The sequence below is a fragment of the Xenopus laevis genome, chromosome 7L (genome assembly GCF_017654675.1).
Source record: "Xenopus laevis strain J_2021 chromosome 7L, Xenopus_laevis_v10.1, whole genome shotgun sequence".
Classification (NCBI taxonomy): Eukaryota; Metazoa; Chordata; class Amphibia; order Anura; family Pipidae; genus Xenopus; species Xenopus laevis.
In genome coordinates, this window is record NC_054383.1 from 112,119,973 (window position 1) to 112,139,574 (window position 19,602).

A 19,602-nucleotide genomic window follows, 5' to 3' on the forward strand; every position below is an offset into this window, starting at 1 on the left:
AAATAGGACATTATGCCAATAGAAGTGGGATAATAGTCTCTGGGAAGGGAGTGTGACTGTGGGATAGCAGGTATAGTAGGGAGAGATGGTGCCTATAGTAACAGTGGGATAATAGTCTCTGGGAAGGGAGTGTGACTGTGGGATAGCAGGTATAGTAGGGAGAGATGGTGCCTATAGTAACAGTGGGATAATAGTCTCTGGGAAGGGAGTGTGACTGTGGGATAGCAGGTATAGTAGGGAAAGATGGTGCCTATAGTAACAGTGTGATAATAGTCTCTGGGAAGGGAGTGTGACTGTGGGATAGCAGGTATAGTAGGGAGAGATGGTGTCTATAGTAACAGTGGGATAATAGTCTCTGGGAAGGGACTGTGACTGTGGGATAGCAGGTATAGTAGGGAGAGATGGTGCCTATAGTAACAGTGGGATAATAGTCTCTGGGAAGGGAGTGTGACTGTGGGATAGCAGGTATAGTAGGGAGAGTTGGTGCCTATAGTAACAGTGGGATAATAGTCTCTGGGAAGGGACTGTGGCTGTGGCATAGCAGGTATAGTAGGGAGAGATGGTGTCTATATTAATAGTGGTATAATAGTCTATGGGAAGGGAGTGTGACTGGGATAGCAGGTATAGTAGGGAGAGATGGTGCCTATAGTAACAGTGGGATAATAGTCTCTGGGAAGGGAGTGTGACTGTGGGATAGCAGGTATAGTAGGGAGAGATGGTGCCTATAGTAACAGTGGATAATAGTCGCTGGGAAGGGACTGTGACTGTGGGATAGCAGGTATAGTAGGGAGAGATGGTGCCTATAGTAACAGTGGGATAATAGTCTCTGGGAAGGGAGTGTGACTGTGGGATAGCAGGTATAGTAGGGAGAGTTGGTGCCTATAGTAACAGTGGGATAATAGTCTCTGGGAAGGGACTGTGGCTGTGGCATAGCAGGTATAGTAGGGAGAGATGGTGTCTATATTAATAGTGGTATAATAGTCTATGGGAAGGGAGTGTGACTGGGATAGCAGGTATAGTAGGGAGAGATGGTGCCTATAGTAACAGTGGGATAATAGTCTCTGGGAAGGGAGTGTGACTGTGGGATAGCAGGTATAGTAGGGAGAGATGGTGCCTATAGTAACAGTGGATAATAGTCGCTGGGAAGGGACTGTGACTGTGGGATAGCAGGTATAGTAGGGAGAGATGGTGCCTATAGTAACAGTGGGATAATAGTCTCTGGGAAGGGAGTGTGACTGTGGGATAGCAGGTATAGTAGGGAGAGATGGTGCCTATAGTAACAGTGGATAATAGTCTATGGGAAGGGAGTGTGACTGTGGGATAGCAGGTATAGTAGGAAGAGATGGTGCCTATAGTAACAGTGGGATAATAGTCTCTGGGAAGGGAGTGTGACTGTGGGATAGCAGGTATAGTAGGGAGAGTTGGTGCCTATAGTAACAGTGGGATAATAGTCTCTGGGAAGGGACTGTGGCATAGCAGGTATAGTAGGGAGAGATGGTGCCTATAGTAACAGTGGATAATAGTCGCTGGGAAGGGACTGTGACTGTGGGATAGCAGGTATAGTAGGGAGAGATGGTGCCTATAGTAACAGTGGGATAATAGTCTCTGGGAAGGGAGTGTGACTGTGGGATAGCAGGTATAGTAGTCAGAGTTGGTGCCTATAGTAACAGTGGGATAATAGTCTCTGGGAAGGGACTGTGGCTGTGGCATAGCAGGTATAGTAGGGAGAGATGGTGTCTATATTAATAGTGGTATAATAGTCTATGGGAAGGGAGTGTGACTGTGGGATAGCAGGTATAGTAGGGAGAGATGGTGCCTATAGTAACAGTGGGATAATAGTCTCTGGGAAGGGAGTGTGACTGTGGGATAGCAGGTATAGTAGGGAGAGATGGTGCCTATAGTAACAGTGGATAATAGTCTATGGGAAGGGAGTGTGACTGTGGGATAGCAGGTATAGTAGGAAGAGATGGTGCCTATAGTAACAGTGGATAATAGTCTATGGGTAGGGAGTGTGACTGTGGGATAGCAGGTATAGTAGGGAGAGATGGTGCCTATAGTAACAGTGGGATAATAGTCTCTGGGAAGGGAGTGTGACTGTGGGATAGCAGGTATAGTAGGGAGAGATGGTGTCTATAGTAACAGTGGGATAATAGTCTCTGGGAAGAGAGTGTGACTGTGGGATAGCAGGTATAGTAGGGAGAGATGGTGCCTATAGTAACAGTGGGATAATAGTCTCTGGGAAGGGAGTGTGACTGTGGGATAGCAGGTATAGTAGGGAGAGTTGGTGCCTATAGTAACAGTGGGATAATAGTCTCTGGGAAGGGACTGTGGCTGTGGCATAGCAGGTATAGTAGGGAGAGATGGTGTCTATATTAATAGTGGTATAATAGTCTATGGGAAGGGAGTGTGACTGTGGGATAGCAAGTATAGTAGGGAGAGATGGTGCCTATAGTAACAGTGGGATAATAGTCTCTGGGAAGGGAGTGTGACTGTGGGATAGCAGGTATAGTAGGGAGAGTTGGTGCCTATAGTAACAGTGGATAATAGTCTATGGGAAGGGAGTGTGACTGTGGGATAGCAGGTATAGTAGGAAGAGATGGTGCCTATAGTAACAGTGGATAATAGTCTATGGGTAGGGAGTGTGACTGTGGGATAGCAGGTATAGTAGGGAGAGATGGTGCCTATAGTAACAGTGGGATAATAGTCTCTGGGAAGGGAGTGTGACTGTGGGATAGCAGGTATAGTAGGGAGAGATGGTGTCTATAGTAACAGTGGGATAATAGTCTCTGGGAAGGGAGTGTGACTGTGGGATAGCAGGTATAGTAGGGAGAGTTGGTGCCTATAGTAACAGTGGGATAATAGTCTCTGGGAAGGGACTGTGGCTGTGGCATAGCAGGTATAGTAGGGAGAGATGGTGTCTATATTAATAGTGGTATAATAGTCTATGGGAAGGGAGTGTGACTGTGGGATAGCAGGTATAGTAGGGAGAGATGGTGCCTATAGTAACAGTGGGATAATAGTCTCTGGGAAGGGAGTGTGACTGTGGGATAGCAGGTATAGTAGGGAGAGATGGTGCCTATAGTAACAGTGGATAATAGTCTATGGGAAGGGAGTGTGACTGTGGGATAGCAGGTATAGTAGGAAGAGATGGTGCCTATAGTAACAGTGGATAATAGTCTATGGGTAGGGAGTGTGACTGTGGGATAGCAGGTATAGTAGGGAGAGATGGTGCCTATAGTAACAGTGGGATAATAGTCTCTGGGAAGGGAGTGTGACTGTGGGATAGCAGGTATAGTAGGGAGAGATGGTGTCTATAGTAACAGTGGGATAATAGTCTCTGGGAAGAGAGTGTGACTGTGGGATAGCAGGTATAGTAGGGAGAGATGGTGCCTATAGTAACAGTGGGATAATAGTCTCTGGGAAGGGAGTGCAACTGTGGGATAGCAGGTATAGTAGGGAGAGATGGTGCCTATCAGGGGTGTTTCTGCCATGGGGCAAGGTGAGCACCTTGCCTCGGCGGCAGCTCCCTCGAAGTTCCCGGGGGCAAAAAGCCGCTCCTGGTAACTTTAAGAGGCCGGATCAGTAGCGCAATTCCACTCTGCGCTACTGATGCGGCCCCCACTGGGGGGGGGGGCGCATTGCAAACGCTGCCTCAAAAGTGCCATGTGCCTATAGTAACAGTGGGTATAATAGTCTCTGGGAAGGGACTCTCTAACTTTTTATCTTTGTATTTGAGTGGCTATTAAATAACAACTGGAGTACCATAGACTGAGACTGTGTAGAGTGCAGAGTAAAGTGCAGAGTAGTATTGTTAATGCACATTTCGATATTACGGCGCAGTATCTATGCACCAGCTTTTGTTTATTTTCTGTTTCGATTCACTCAGTATTTACCAACATAAAAAAAAATCAGTCAATGTGCAGTTTTTTGGGGTATTTTTTATTCTTATTTGTTTTTGTAAATCACAGAAAATGGCAGGAAAACACAAGATAAAAAAAAAATCTGACAACCCGACATAAACTAATGTAAGAGGGGGACGGAGACACAGAACAGAGACACAAAAAGAAAACCCCAATCATCCCGCCTCCGCCTGTAACTGAGAGCCTGTTCCTTGTGTTTAGCCACTATGACCGCCATTGCTTTCTCTCTATTTCAGACTGGCAGCCCATGACACTGCTCCGGTTTCAGATCTATAATTCTCTGCATCCATATGATAAATAAAGCTGGCATCCTGGGTGCTGTCTTTCTACAATTTAGTGGCTCCCATTACCCATCCCCTATACACAGGCATTAAGACACATTGCACTCTTCACACACAGGCACAAATTCACCTACCTTATAGCTAGGGTGCCCACCTCATTTCTTTAATTCCAGCCTTTAACTTGCTGCCTGGCTGTTCAAATTACCTTATGCATGGCTGCTTATAAACAAGTGCAGTCTGCAGCATGCATCTCGTTTGATAACTAACCAGCCAGGCAGCATGTAGCAAGCATTAAAGGGACAAGACAGTGACCTGACTCACAGTCTTTCAGTCAGACACATGGACACATTATTCATGCACCTTTTCTCGCTCAGACGTTCGGACAGATAAATTAGGGATGTGAACCTATAAACCTCTAACCCCACCCCCCCCATCCCGCACACACAGACATCAATGATGCCAACCAATCATCTCCTCCTATTACACAGATGTGAGGTACATGGAGCTAAGACAACCTTCTAATACACAGAGAATGGGGGGACATGCCACTCCCCTGCTAATGACACGGATGTTACAGACAAGGATCTCTCACTCCCTCCTAATAAGCAGAAATCAGGGGCACAAACCTCTCATTCCCATAGATTCTAAGCACATCAGATATGGTGGAATAGCAAATTGGGTGGGTGTTATTACACAGATGAAGACTCTGATATGAGAGATGCTCTGTGGGGGGGCAGGGGGGGGTCTCTCTGGAAATCAGGAGTTAGCAGGGTCCGACGAGTGCCCCCTTTAAACCCCTACCCTGTACACCAGACATAGACTTTTACAAGAATCAGTTGACTGATATTACCTGTGCACAGCCCCAGATTAATCCTCTGCACATGAAATATGCACAGCAGTGATTTCACACTCCTTTCATAGCAAGCAGGTTAATAGGATGAAGTCTTTTCTCTCTCTCTCTCTCTCTTTTTATATATAAATATATAATATATATATCAATATATTCACAAGTATTCCCGTTGAGTGCGGTACTATGTCACCAGAGGTGCACGATCAATTATTTGTCATACAAGAAGCAATATCAGTACTCTTTGTTGTTTGTAATATTGTGATTTATTTCACCCAAAGTGGCATTTTATCGGTCCCAAATCCTTGAAAAAGGTCTCCATGTGGGACCAAAACGTTGGATTAAATGCCCACATTGTGTGAAATAAATCACAATATTACAAACAATAGAGTGCTGATATTGCTTCTTTATATATATATATATATATATATATATATATATATATATATATATATATATATATATATATATATATATATATATATATATATATATAATATATATATATATATATATATATATATATATAGTCCTATATATAGTCCTCAAAAAGGAGCACTCACAGGTCTTATAAATAGCAAAAATATATTTAATGTGGGCAATATATTTTTGGTAATCATAAGACCTGTGAGTGCTCCTTTTTTGAGGACTACATCGATAATAAGTTTAAGGATTGCACCCAGGCATTTATTTGACTGATTTTTTCGTGAGTGCCGGCATTCTACAAGTATATATATATATACACAGAAAGCACGCGCACTCTGTCCCGAATTTCCACTTGTTGGGTGCTTAGTCAATTATATAAACAGTGGTCTCTCTTGAGTCACCAAATGTTTATTGTAACATCACTGCGCATTACAATAAACATTTGGTGACTTAAGAAAATGGTGTGCTGGTCCCTCTTGAACACTTAATATATAGATATATATATATATATATATATATATATATATATATATATATATATATATATATAGATAGATATTTAGATATATATATATAGATATATATAGATATTTAGATATATATATATATATATATAGAGTATATTCTCTCTGTTGAATATCCTTCTGCCCTCGCCCGTGCCTGCATCTCAGAGTTTTATGCCATTGGTTACACCACTGTGTCCTTTTAACACTCTACATAAATGATGTCCAAAGCTGCTTATCGTGCCCCATTGCTGAACTACATATCCCAGCATTCCCTGAAAGCCAAAGGAAATGTAGCTTAGCAACAGCAAGAAAGATGCAGGTTAGATAATCCCTACAATTTCTCCCCTTTACCCCCTTGCTCGGCACTCTCTCTCTCTCTCTCTCTCTCTCTCTCTCTCTCTCTCTCTCTCTCTCTCCCTCTCTCTCCCTCTCTCTCTCCCTCTCTCTCTCTCTCTCTGTTACTTTTCTCTCTCTCTCCCCCCTCCTTTATAATATAACATTTAAAGCAAAAAAAAATAAGAAGTCCAAAAAAAAGAAAAAAAAATGGTTCTATTTATATTTATATATATAATATATATATATATTTATAATTTTACAGAAAAAGGGGGGGAAGAGAAATGAATTGAAAAGAACCAAAGGGGAACCTTGAACAGAAGTCTGGGGGGGGGGGGGTGGATTTCACAGCGGACCTTGCATTCCATTGGATTCTGTGGTTGCATTTTCCTGGGAGGCATTGGGGGGTTTTCGCCTGTTTTGCTTTTTTTGTATTTTTCTTCTTTTGTGGAGTAGGGTGGGAGGGATTTGGAGGTCGTATAGGGTCCAGGTTTGGAAGGTGCTTCTCTGTGAATTTAATAATAAGACTCTTTTTCTACCCAGCCTGTGAATTAAAGGGATAGGCAACAGGTTAGATTCTATAGCAGGACAAAGAGAAAGGTTCATGATATAATTGCCCCTTGATATTCCAAACATGGGCATGCCTTAAACAGGCTCCATCCATTATCATGTCAATTAAACTACGAATTTCACTTGTTCCGATTATAACAGTAAAGGCAAAACAAACCCAGCTGAGATTTACAATTGAATATACAGGTGTAGGATGGGTGCCTGGATTCAATCTGCGGGTTCTGGAAAATGCCAGAGGGGCTGCTGAAACATGCCAAAGAAAGCCACTATTTCATGACCTGTTGGGGGCTGTTTGGGTCTCGGTGTACTTGGATTGTACACTGAAGCGTATATTGAATCTCATTACTGACCTTGCTCTAATGAATAGTAAGGCTCTGTACACCACATGATTGGTCAGACTTTGCCCAGTCCCTGCCCCCACTCTATCCAACCTTCGCCTCTTTATTTGGAAGTCATACCTCTTTTGTGGCAGTCCTGGGTTCCCAACATAACCCCCCCACCCCCCCACAATACCTGTACTAAGATATTAAGCATCGGCAAATGGGAGTGGAACTATAACAAGGGACATTGTAAGGATGGAGTACTTCATAAAGACATCATAGGACTTTAAGCTTACCTCCTGGGTGTCTCCTAAGGATAAGTTTTCGGATTTCATCATATATAAAGATGAGGAAGCTGTATGGGAAGGCACAGAACCACCAGCTGGGCCTATGGAGAAAACAGAGATCATTAGTCACTATACTTAATTACATGCTTTATTGGTTAGTTGGGGTTCACATTGTGGCAGCCAATCTCCCTGGTTATCCATAGTAGTACTACAAAGATTTACCAGCCCCTGTAATGTCTATGTCCTGAAATGTCTGATAGATTCCATTATATTTGCTGTCACATTATTATCTCCAAGATCATAAAAATATGACTCATTTTACCACTGTAATGGTAATCACTGGGCATATCCAACTACCCAGTCCCCTCAAAATTCTAAATATATATTGTTTCTTGATACCATCAAGGGCAAGATTTTCTGTTACTAAGGCTACTTTTACTATATGAGACCGGAAATGATATTGTGTTTGCTTATCCATTGGTACAACCATCCTCACCCATATCCCACTGCCTCAATGTCACTTACTTTAGCGGGTACATTCTCAGTGCAATGTCCATTCCAGGGCAGTAGGACAAGAATGCAGCCAATGCTGTTTCTTCAAACAGACCAAAGATGAGGATTTTGTTCCTGAGAAAGAGAAGACACATTGAAGGTTGGATTGGTTAAAGAATAAACTTTTATTTAGTATTATTGACAAATGCCTTATCTTTGGCTATATAGTGGAGGGAGTTAAGTCATCACTAGGAACATTAGATAGCCCCTGCCTATGAAGTCCATCTACAAGGCTAGTCAAGACATAAAAGTATAAATTTGGGGTCAGGCCATTTTGTGCATGCATTCCAAAATAGATAAATGAAGATGTGCTACACAGCCTGGTTGCAACCATTTTGGCTTTGTGTGTAATATATGTGATATAATAGTAGATGCTATAGGTGAGGACATCCATGGTGCTTAGACTTTAATGATAAAAGCTGGATGAAGTGTAACCATAATATATAGATTGTCTCTTACTTCATTCCCTGCTGGAATACAGAGTTCCTCCTTGTTTTACAGATGATGACGTCTGCCCATTGTACAACCACAATACTGACAAAGAAAGCTGTGTGACATGTGAATTCCACAATTTTCCTCTGCTCGTATGTCTGTGGGTGTGGTGGAGAAAGGAAAATGTTGAAATACAACTCTCTGGTCCAAATCCTTCTATTACATACTGTATTCCCTCTACACAAGTATTTCCCTGTCTCTCCTTTACCGAAAAACCCAACTACCACAATCACCGAATCAAGGCATCAAGTGGTATTTTATCTTCCTCTTGACAAGTCCAAGACTTCAATTACTTGGAAAATGGCATCAATCAGGATCTATTTAGCTTTCGGTCTACAGAATTAACCTACCTCTACATGTTATAGTGCCTTCAATATTTTATATATTTTGATATTTTCAATATCTTATATTGAGTTAAAAAGAAGAGATTCCAGAACTAACCCACTGCTGTCCATAGCTATCTTCCAGATCATTTACTGATCGGTCATCCCATGTTAACCGGATCCCAACCAAGTGAGATGGGAGGAAGCCATTTTCTGCCAAGATTACAAAGTAGGCGAAGAAGCCACCCAAAGCTTGAATCATACCTAAGAGGGCAAGACAAAGATTAGGAGGTGGACTAAAGGGGAGGGAAGTGAGGAACAATTAGAAAGAATAACAATGCACTACAAAATGCAGATTGTGCATCCTTACTTAATCAGCAGCCATTTTTGGGTTGTAAATATCAGTTTAAGAAACATGCTTAAAATGCACAGTGCATTCCTGCCCTACTCACCAATCTGCCCATATGCCATGCTGATTAATCTTTCATTCACTAGTTTGTCTGTGCGAGGGTTTCTTGGCTGGCGCTTCATGATGTCGCTCTCTGCAGCTTCGTATGCCAAGGAGATGGCAGGAACCTGTAGGGAATGCATGTCATTATTTAGCATGGCATCCACACCAACACCACAACACTCAATACAAGGACTATTTAGTGAGCCACCATTGACTGGGTCCCCAGTATGAGCTCTCTAGTAATTGTATTAAAGTAGTTTTCCTTACTACTCACCATGTCAGTTCCCAAGTCAATGCACAGGATGGTGATGGTGCCCAGTGGCAGTGGAATATTGGCCATAATGAAGAGCAGGAAGGGAGTGATTTCAGGAATGTTACTAGTCAGGGTGTATGCTATGGATTTCTTTAAGTTGTCAAAGATAAGGCGGCCTGCAGATGAATTATAGTTGTATTAATATTTATGTATCAAATTACTGCAACAAGGCACTATCATCCCAAGTATGCTAACATTGTTTCTTTGGTTGCCCTTACCTTCTTCCACACCAGTAACAATGGAGGCAAAGTTATCATCCAGCAGGATCATGTCAGCTGCCTGCTTTGAGACATCTGAACCTGCAATACCCATAGCTACCCCAATGTCAGCCTTCTTTAGGGCAGGTGAGTCATTCACACCATCCCCTGTCACAGCCACTATAGCACCCTGCACAGAGAAGAGAAAGAGTCGTGTTAGACTTGAATGGGAAAAGAAGTTGTTTTTAAATTGTTGGCCTTGGTGTTCCCAGCATTATTATGAATATTCCTTACATCATAAGGGATCATCTACTAACATAGCTGCTAAACTGCACACTTTGCATAGTCTAATACAATTTAGAAAATGATAGCAAAGATCTTATCGGTTGCTATGGGTAACTGCACTGCAATTTCGCACCTATGTTTGTAAATGAGCCCCAGTAAGTTATAATTCTCTCCATACTAGAATCAGGTCTGATATAAAGATACAAGTGTTTTTATTTTATTATAATATTAACCAATAGCAATAGGATTAACTATAGTCCTATTTATGAGGCATTTAATTAACAAGAGGCCATTTTTGAATGGTGGAAAGGAGTGCACATTTCAAAAACATGGTGGCTTGAGCCTGCTTTTTGCACTTTACTGTTAGTGCCCACAGGTGCAGGTCCTGGCTCCAAAGTATTCATGTCCTTGTCTGCAAAAGCATTGTGTCAGTTTCCATTAATTGTTGGAAATGTAGATGTCAATGTAATGAAGTCCATTAGGTTACTGTCACTGGGTGCGCTTTAGTTCTTTAGAAATAAGTCGAAGAGTTGAAAAAAAGTCAAATTCCAAGCTGTGTCAAGATCCTACGGAAATTGTATATTTCTGTCCGAACTTTTATAAATAAGCAAAGATGGAAAAAAATTGGTAATATTCTAAAGCTTTCTACTGTTTAGTGGCTCTGATTTAAATACACAATGTAATGTAAATATATAGGCATTGATAGGATATTTCCAAAGCTCTGACCAGTTAGTTTAAAGGGATCTTATACAATCCAAGTATAGATATATTTAAAATATATATAATATAAATAGACTTTATGAGTGATACAATAATACGCTAATATGTGGGACATAATTAGTTTGTCCTAAAGGCATTGACTGGTAAAGCAAATCTAGTTTTCTACTATTTTTCATATGAGTTTGCCACTGGATGTCACTACTGTATGTCACTAGAGTCTGTGGATGAGGCTTACCATAGCTCTTCCCACTCATGAATAAATTACATAAAAATAGAGAAAATATAAGCCTCAAAATATAAACAGGCTTTCACCTGACGCTGGCATCCTTCCACAATAATGAGTTTCTGCTGGGGAGATGTTCGGGCAAAGACAATCTCGGTGTGGTTCTGAAGGATCTCATCTATCTTCTCAGCAGGCATGTCCTTCAGATCGGTACCATGAATGACACAGGCCTTGGCATCTCTGAGGAGAGGAAAGAGAGAGAACGTGCTGTAGGATGCTACCTCCTTATGCCATCTAAAATTGTACAGTCCTACTCTGTTTCACCCCTATGACCTTATTTATTATCTTGTCTTTTTCATCTGGGATGGTCATTTAGACCAAGGTGCTGTAAGAATCACACTACTCAATTTCCTTCTTTTCTTATGTAACTTGGTGCAAAGTAAAACTTGGCTCACCTGGGGTTGACTTGGCTGACGGGAATATTGAGTCTGGCTGCTATATCCTCCACTGTCTCGTTTCCCTCTGAGATAATTCCCACTCCTTTGGCAATAGCTTTGGCTGTAATTGGATGATCACCTGTTACCATGATAACCTGCAGAGTGAGACGTAGAGTGTCAGCATTAGGCAAGATAGGTAGGCATAACTGAATTCACAGTTTTGGGATTTAGTTGAACACAGAGCTGGCTGAATATTGAACAAAATCCGAACCCTAATTTCCATATTCAAATACAGGCAAAAAACTGCATCGTGAGAAAAAAACATGGCGTATTGGTTCAGACAGAGTTCAGCTAGGCGCTAAGTATTCAGCCAAATTCAATCCCTGCAAATAGGAGGAGAATCACAAACCAAATCCTGGATTGAATGCTTTAAATATATGAATACCTGATAATGGACATTTTTTTGGAAACTTAGTGTTAAGGTGGCCATACACGGGCCAGACAGACCAAGTCGGCAGCTTATTGGCCCGTGTATGGGGCTCCCCGACGGGCTTCCCCGATTGAGATGGCCAGATCTCGATCGGATGGGACAAAAAATCCCGTCGGATCGCGGCGCATCTGTTCGTTGATGCGGTCCCGCGATCCGACCCCCGTTCCCATGCGTTAGGACCCGATCGTTGGGCCCTAGGGCCCACGATTGGATCAGCTCGATATTGCCCACCTCAAGGTGGGCATATCGGAGAGAGATCCACTCGTTTGGCGACATCACCAAATGAGCGGATCTCTCCGTGTATGGCCACCTTAACAAAGTAAAAGTGTTTACAGGAAATACCCCTGAGCCTCTCTCTACTATAGTAAACCAAGACTGGATTTACTTTTCCTGCACTACTAGAAACTGAGATTCATACTGTCTTGGAAGAGACCTACAAACAGCCTGGTATACTGGTAACTAAGAACCTTGCAGTCTAGGGAGACACATATGAAAAGCCTCCCTTCTTTTCTGGTAACTTATCATCAGTCTTGGGATACACCTACAAACAGCCCTACTAGTAACCAAGAATTAAGCAGCTTCCTTAAAGACCTATGACAACAGCCTCCCTGCCACCCCTATGTATAGAAATCTGTCTGGCACATTAGGTTAATGACTGCAGGCAGCTCATAAATACTTAAAATCTATATAACACTGAACCATGAGACAATTTTTACTCTTTATACACAGATAAGGGCCTTGAATCTCTGAAGCTTGCCTTCTCCTCCACTTTATATTCCTCTCATCTTACCTTGATACCTGCACTTCTGCATTTGCCAACAGCATCAGGCACTGCTGCCCTGGGAGGGTCAATCATAGACATAAGCCCCACAAAACACATGTTCTCAGTGCTGAAGTTCTGGTCCTCTGTGTCAAAAGCAAAGCCTTTGGGATAGAGCTCCTCTGGGAAGTAAAAGTGGCAAAAACCTGTATGGCACAGCAGAGAGATATATGGATATGCCTTATACAAACCAAACACTTGGGCAACATAACACAAACCTAGTTTGTACACAATGAACACAGAAACAACAAAGCATACATGTTAAAGGAGAACTAAAACTGAACTAAAGAAGTAGCTATAAATGTTGTACACTATGTTTTTGGCTTCTGTACCAGCCCAAGGCAACCCAGGTCTTTAGTAGAAAAAATATATGCCTCCGAAGATGCCTCAGTAGCTCCCATAATACTTTTCGGCTGATTTACTGCACATGCTCTGTGCTGTTGTCACTTACTGAGCTCACAATATACAGTAAACAATAGAATATAAATGTCACAATATAAGGCTGATTAGTAATTAATACAGATAATTACTACATGTCAGCACAACAATCAGTTCAACTAGCATCAGAATTTAATCATCTGCCCTGTAGCATCAGCTTATATTACAGACAAACCTCATTTTCCGCTTAATAATTTAGGAAGAGCACCTGAATTTAGCTTCTCAACAGCTGCTCAGAGTCCACTGAGCATGTGAGTGTCCCAGACACTTTCCAAGATGGTGACCCCCTGTGACAAGTTTAAAATCCCTTATCATTGCTGCTATTGAGAGGCTGAAACTTTAGGCTGGTGCAATTAGTTCATTATATAAAATATTGCATTTTTAGCCATATTCATTTTTAGGATTCAGTTCTCCTTTAAAGACACTTGCATGTAAATATACAAACATGTCCCCCTCACACACAGTGTCATCTCTCTTTATTTACCAAGTACTCTCTCTCCCAGTCCACCAAGCTCCAGGTAAGCATTTTGGAAAGCCTCTTTAAGCTCATCATCCAATGGCTGTTCTTTGCCCTGGATTAGGATGGTAGAGCAGACATCCAGAATCCTCTCTGGGGCTCCCTTCATCACAAGCAAGTAGCGGTTATCATTGGGGTCTTCTGTCTCGTGGATGGAGAGCTGGACAACAAGATATGGTGTAAATCGGGAAAACCAATAGTTTTATAGACAGACCAAATGTTATTTTATTGCTATCTGGGCCAGAGAAAAAAGTATAATTTTATGGTTTATGACATGAAATCTCCTGTAAGTCTACGGGAAAATCTGGAATTGAATGGAAAGGAGATATATCTTTCTTATTTAATTGAATGTGGCCCAAAATTGTGGGGAATTCTACTGTGAACTGAGCATAATGTTTATACATGTAGTGATTGTGTATAATTTTTCTAACATTATGATGTACGCACACCATTATGTAGCAGTCTTGAAGGCACCTCAACTTTTTCAAGCCAGTAAGAGTCAGCTGTGACTTAACAACCTGCCTTCAGCTAAAGAACTGACTTTAGGGGGTTATTTACTAAACCTTGATTTTTTTCTAGTCTGACTTTTTGGGGAGAAAAAAACCTAACATTTTTCAAGATTTATTATACCCCGATGCTGCAAAAAGCCTGAATCTGAAAAACCGGCATCTTAAACCTGACGAGGTCCTGTATAAGTCAATGGCAGATGTCCCTATCCCAATCTAAAGATATCCTGGTCTGTGCTGGGTATAGCTTGATAATCCTGCAAATTTGTGGTTTTTGGGGCATTAACCTGAAAAATTTTGTGATTCTGGAGTCTGACAAATTCTTACGATTCGGGTTTTCGCTAGATTTTATCAAGTTTTTTTCCCAATCTGACTTTATTGATAAATAAGATAAAATTGTGGATGGGCGTTTGGTCGAGCTTGGTTTAATAAAAATATGAGATAAATCTGAGTTTTAGTAAATAAGTAAATAACCCCCATTTGCAAGTTTAAGTTAATTGCTCTATGAAAATGGGTTACTATCAGTCAGGACCAAACTATGCAGCCTGTTTGGCTTTGGAATGGAGGCCTCCAAGCACTTGTTCATCCTTGTGCTGGTGCTAATGCTGCCTATTGGGAATTTTCAGGTTTTACCTCTAGCTAAGTTAGCAACATGCCTGAATGCAAAGAAGGAAGGCTCTATGCCGGCACGAAGTTATAATCTCTTACCATAATTTCTATTTATGGGAAACTGAATAAAGCCACGTATAAAAAGGGAATATTTTTCCCTTAATGGTAAACCAGTTCATGCTGTGGACAGACTGAGGGAGTGTGATTTTACATGATCTTTTAACATCAGTAGAGTCAGGCTCCTCACATAATCCAGCAGGATCAATTTCATAGTTAACATATTGCTTGGTAAAGTACAGGCTAAGAATAAAGAATCAGCAATGAAGGCCAGATCTGATGACATGTGGCAGGTGCACACTGCGGGGATCTTGCTGAAAATCCTTCTCATCTCTTGCCTGACAGCAGTGTATTTCAGAACGTTGTCTAACCTGATACTTATTGGTGGAGTTGAAGGGAATCTCGGCCACCTTCTTGTTCTTCTCTCTTATCGCCTTCACAGACCCACAAGACAACTCAATGCACTTTAGGAGAGCAGACTCTGATGCATCACCTGCCACGTCCCTCTGAGGATACACAGATATTCAGAAACATTGGAGAGATTGATATGACAAGACAATTTACAGGAACTAAAAATGCAAGTTGATCCTATATATATAAAAAAAACAGTTTTCCTCATTCACAATATCAGTGAAAGCCCTCTTTTAATCTTTTAAACCTTTGTTCTTTGCTAGCAGACATTTCAGGCTTCCTGCAGTTAGATTTACAGTCAAAGGGCCTCATTTACAATTGCACTACGAGGTTGACCCTAGCCCTTTAGGCATTTCCCAACACTGCATAAAAAATCTACTGTCAGGCCTATGGAAAGCCTATAGTACAGTAATCCCTACCACCCCAGTGTTCCAGAGCTTGCATATTCTCAATGACTAGACAAAGCAGTGAACCATACAGAGACAGTGCAACTCTTTGTGCTCTGTTCTAGGATTGTCACGAGTTGGACCTCAGGGCACAAGGAGAAAATGCAAATGGGGTAATGTGCAAAGTACAAAGAAATATAAAACTTGTGCCATGTTATTGCACTTTGCACATTGCCCCAATTTCATGACCATGAGCAAACCCTTCTCTCAAGAATCTGTGATTAGAAGAAAGTCGCTATTGGATTTCTTATCCAGAAATATGTTTTCCCAGAGGTTCTAAAAGCTCAAATAATTTTTGACATATTTGCTTTTTTTCCCTATAATAAGAGAGCCCCTTGCTAATGTTTAGCTGATAGCAAAACAACTGTATTTATTTTTCATTTTTTACATATACCCAAACCTATCGCACCATTGCAAGTATAGTAACAGTGCTCAATGTACAGCAACAAGGTCAAGTCTCACCTTCAGTACAGGGATGTTATCATTCCCAGCTTTGAAGACAGCACGATTGCAGAGAGCAGCAATTTGAGCCAAGGCCAACCAGGTTTGGGAACTTTTATCAAATGATGCTCCTAAAAGTTAAAAAAATGAACATAGTCAAGGAAAACAGATGGAAAAAATAAGGGCAGGATAGTTGTGTTCTCAGGAGTGGGGAACTCAGAATGAGAAAGGAAAGCAATGAAAGTAGACATTTTTTGTGTCTGAGGCATCAAGACGCATCTTATACAAATATTTTCCTTACCTGACTGGTCCTCTGTTGTGTCAGCTTCATGGATCTGGTTATCGAACCACATGTGTGCCACAGTCATACGGTTCTGTGTCAGGGTGCCAGTCTTATCAGAACAGATGGTTGAGGTGGATCCCAGGGTCTCTACGGCCTCCAGGTTCTTGACCAGACAATTTTTTCGGGCCATACGTTTGGCAGTGAGTGTCAGACACACCTGAGGAGCAGTGTAAATACAATTATTACATCTCATTTTTAAATATATATTGAAGTGCTAACATTGTTCATTTGGACAATAATGAAGTTAATAAATAACCAGTACTTACAGTGACAGTGGCCAGCAGTCCCTCTGGCACATTAGCGACAATGATGCCAATAAGGAAGATGACGGCCTCCAGCCAAGAGTAACCCAGGACCAGAGAGAGGATGAAGAAGCTTATTCCTAGGAATACGGCCACACCAGTGATCAAGTGGATGAAGTGTTCAATCTCTTTGGCTATGGGGGTCTTCCCCACTTCTAGACCAGAAGCCAGGGTAGCAATACGTCCCATTACTGTCCTGTCCCCTGTAGCGACAACTACTCCACGGGCAGTACCTGTAAATAGTTCATCCAAGTTAACACTGACCATGTCACTTCTAGAACTCATTATTCAACAGATGCTCAGGAGTAACCCAAAGTTACTCAGTGAATGATCTCACTTGAAGAAGGGTTAAGAAACACATACTGATATACATGTATACTAATATACAGAGTTAGGAAGATTTATAGAACATTGGTGTTTTATGATAATTACCTTCAACGCAGTTGGTGGAGAAGAAGGTGACATTTCGTGTTTCGAGTGGATTATCATGTGTGCAGTCAGGTGACCGTGTCTGAGGCTCAGATTCACCAGTCAGTGAGGAGTTATCTACCTGCAAGTGACAAATGTATTGGCACAGAGAGTAACAGCCTACATACTGAAGGAGGAATAATCGGCCCAGGTTCTAGTAACCCCAGTACCAGTATAGACCATGTAGAAGACATTGCTTCTTCTTGAATCAGGGTTGTTTCAAACGTTTAAAAGAGGTTTGGAGCTACAGACGTTAAATAGGACCTCTAGCACCTTAAATATTGGCCATTGGAAAGGAGTCAGTGTAAATTCAGCCTTCTTGCAGGGGATTATATCATGGAAATTTTCATTTTAAAGTTTTTAAGCCTAGCAGTACCCCTGTCTGTCTGAGCAGCCAGTATAGTAGCATTATGGTGCCAAAGCTTTAGGAGACCTGTTATGCCCAAAGGTAGGGGTCGGTGGTTTCTGATATATAATAATAAGCGTCGGACCGGGGGGCCTAGACTGTGCCTGCCTCCAGCACAGACTAGGGAAGACGACCAGAAGCCGCAGTAGGCTTTACACAAGGAATGGGGCCCACCAGATTTTTTCTGAGTGTCCTGCCGGCCCAGTCCAACCCTGTAGTGCAAAGAAAGGGTATTCTATTCTAGTTCTTGATTTACTTCTAGTTAAAGGAGCATCTCATTTATTGCAGTTGAATTGATTGTTCTCCAAAAAAAGGTGGACCTTAACATCATTTTGAGCTTGTGTAATAATACATTAATATTCTGATCTATTTCTCCTTCATTACAAATGTTGCCATCTTCTCTTGGAAAATCAGGTCTTTCCAGTCTCCCTAGCTTGTTATCTCAATTCCTTTAACAACGTTCACATCAAGAAGTCAACCCTAATCCATAACCAGGTGTAGATTATGGAAGCCCTTCTCTGATTCATGACCATTATAACCCCTCTGAGCCTTTGCTAGACCCATAGCTGGGTCTAATTTTACGTCACTGAGGAGAATCACTGCAATGGGACAGGGCAGGTCTATCAAAGTCAGTCAATTCATCCAATTATGGATATTACAGAGATGTCATTTGCCGAGAGTAATTGTTTCCATATTATTTTGGGGCCTTAGCATTCTAGCTACGACTTTGTCAAGTATATTCCAAGCACCAAAACTAGGGCTCATATGAGAATAGTAAACAGTCATGCACTGGTGCCTTCAATTGCCTTGTTTCACCATCACCCAAAGGAATGCTAGATACTCACTTTGCAGCCATGAGATGAGATGATCCTAAGATCAGCTGGTACTCTGTCGCCACCTTTGATTTCCACAAGATCCCCAACAACCACTTCTTCGGCATTTACCTGCATCTTCTCCCCCTCGCGGATAATCAGCGCTTGCTGATGAGCAAAGCAAAATTTAGAAGTTTGAAAACAGACTGGAGGCAGAGGCACTAATTTGAAGAAAAAGCTTCTCCCACCACCTCCCCAAAGCAGCCTGTGGCTTGAAAACCAGGGAAGCAGGGGCTTAACTACCATGGAAACAGACCCTGTGGCTGCAGGGGCCCCAGGAGGCATAGGGGCCCTTATGAGGCCATAATTAATAAATAAGTTTTATATATATTTGTAATACAGGGCAATCACTGGATATTTTGGGGGCCCTAAAATTATTTTGCTGTGGGGCCTAGTAACATAACATCTAGTTACGCCATTGCAGGGAAGTCTTGCTTGCAGCTTTTCATCTAGTTCCCGCCACTACTTAACCAATCCCCTAATGCGACTGTCTGCTCAGTGAGCATCCTTTCCTTCTTTGCATTATTTGCAATTTGCCTCTTTAGATTCTGAAACTCATACTGCAAAAGGAAACTGGATCCAACATTAAAGAATTTTCCCTAGAATGGATATTCCATGTTCTACAAGATGCACATGGTCATTCTGATACCAGTTACTTACTGTCATACCAAACATTTAGGAGGTTATTTATTCAAGCCCTAATAGTAAAATCTTAAAAAATTCAAGTATTTTTCACTAGAAAAGTTTAATTTTTAGAGGGGAAAAAACTTGAATGCTGCAACAAGCCGAATCCTAAAATCCAGCAAGTCAGACCTGTCGAGGTCCTGTATAAGTCAATGGGAGATGCACCTATCCCACATTGAAGTTATCAGGGTCTTCGGTGGGCTTAGCCTGAAAATCTTACTTTTTTAGGATTTTCAGGCAAAAACTTAAAAAAACCAAGCAATTCGGGGAAAAAGCCTGAAAAATTTGAGCGATTTGGGTTTTCGCTAG

General features: G+C 41.6%; 1 protein-coding gene across 1 annotated transcript in view; it reads right to left on the minus strand.

Moving 5' to 3' along the window:
• Nucleotides 1-6,737: 6,737 nt before the first annotated feature.
• atp1a3.L (ATPase, Na+/K+ transporting, alpha 3 polypeptide L homeolog) overlaps nucleotides 6,738-19,602 on the minus strand; it is a 31,369-nt gene continuing 18,504 nt past the window's right edge. The window contains 18 exon segments of the mRNA NM_001086971.1: nucleotides 6,738-6,857; nucleotides 7,500-7,591; nucleotides 8,016-8,117; nucleotides 8,502-8,632; nucleotides 8,976-9,121; nucleotides 9,310-9,433; nucleotides 9,583-9,737; nucleotides 9,840-10,008; nucleotides 11,136-11,286; nucleotides 11,502-11,638; nucleotides 12,764-12,939; nucleotides 13,716-13,908; nucleotides 15,292-15,426; nucleotides 16,240-16,349; nucleotides 16,520-16,718; nucleotides 16,828-17,096; nucleotides 17,296-17,413; nucleotides 18,583-18,717. Of these exon segments, the coding sequence (NP_001080440.1) occupies nucleotides 6,829-6,857; nucleotides 7,500-7,591; nucleotides 8,016-8,117; nucleotides 8,502-8,632; nucleotides 8,976-9,121; nucleotides 9,310-9,433; nucleotides 9,583-9,737; nucleotides 9,840-10,008; nucleotides 11,136-11,286; nucleotides 11,502-11,638; nucleotides 12,764-12,939; nucleotides 13,716-13,908; nucleotides 15,292-15,426; nucleotides 16,240-16,349; nucleotides 16,520-16,718; nucleotides 16,828-17,096; nucleotides 17,296-17,413; nucleotides 18,583-18,717 (2,571 nt within the window). The 3' untranslated portion in view covers nucleotides 6,738-6,828.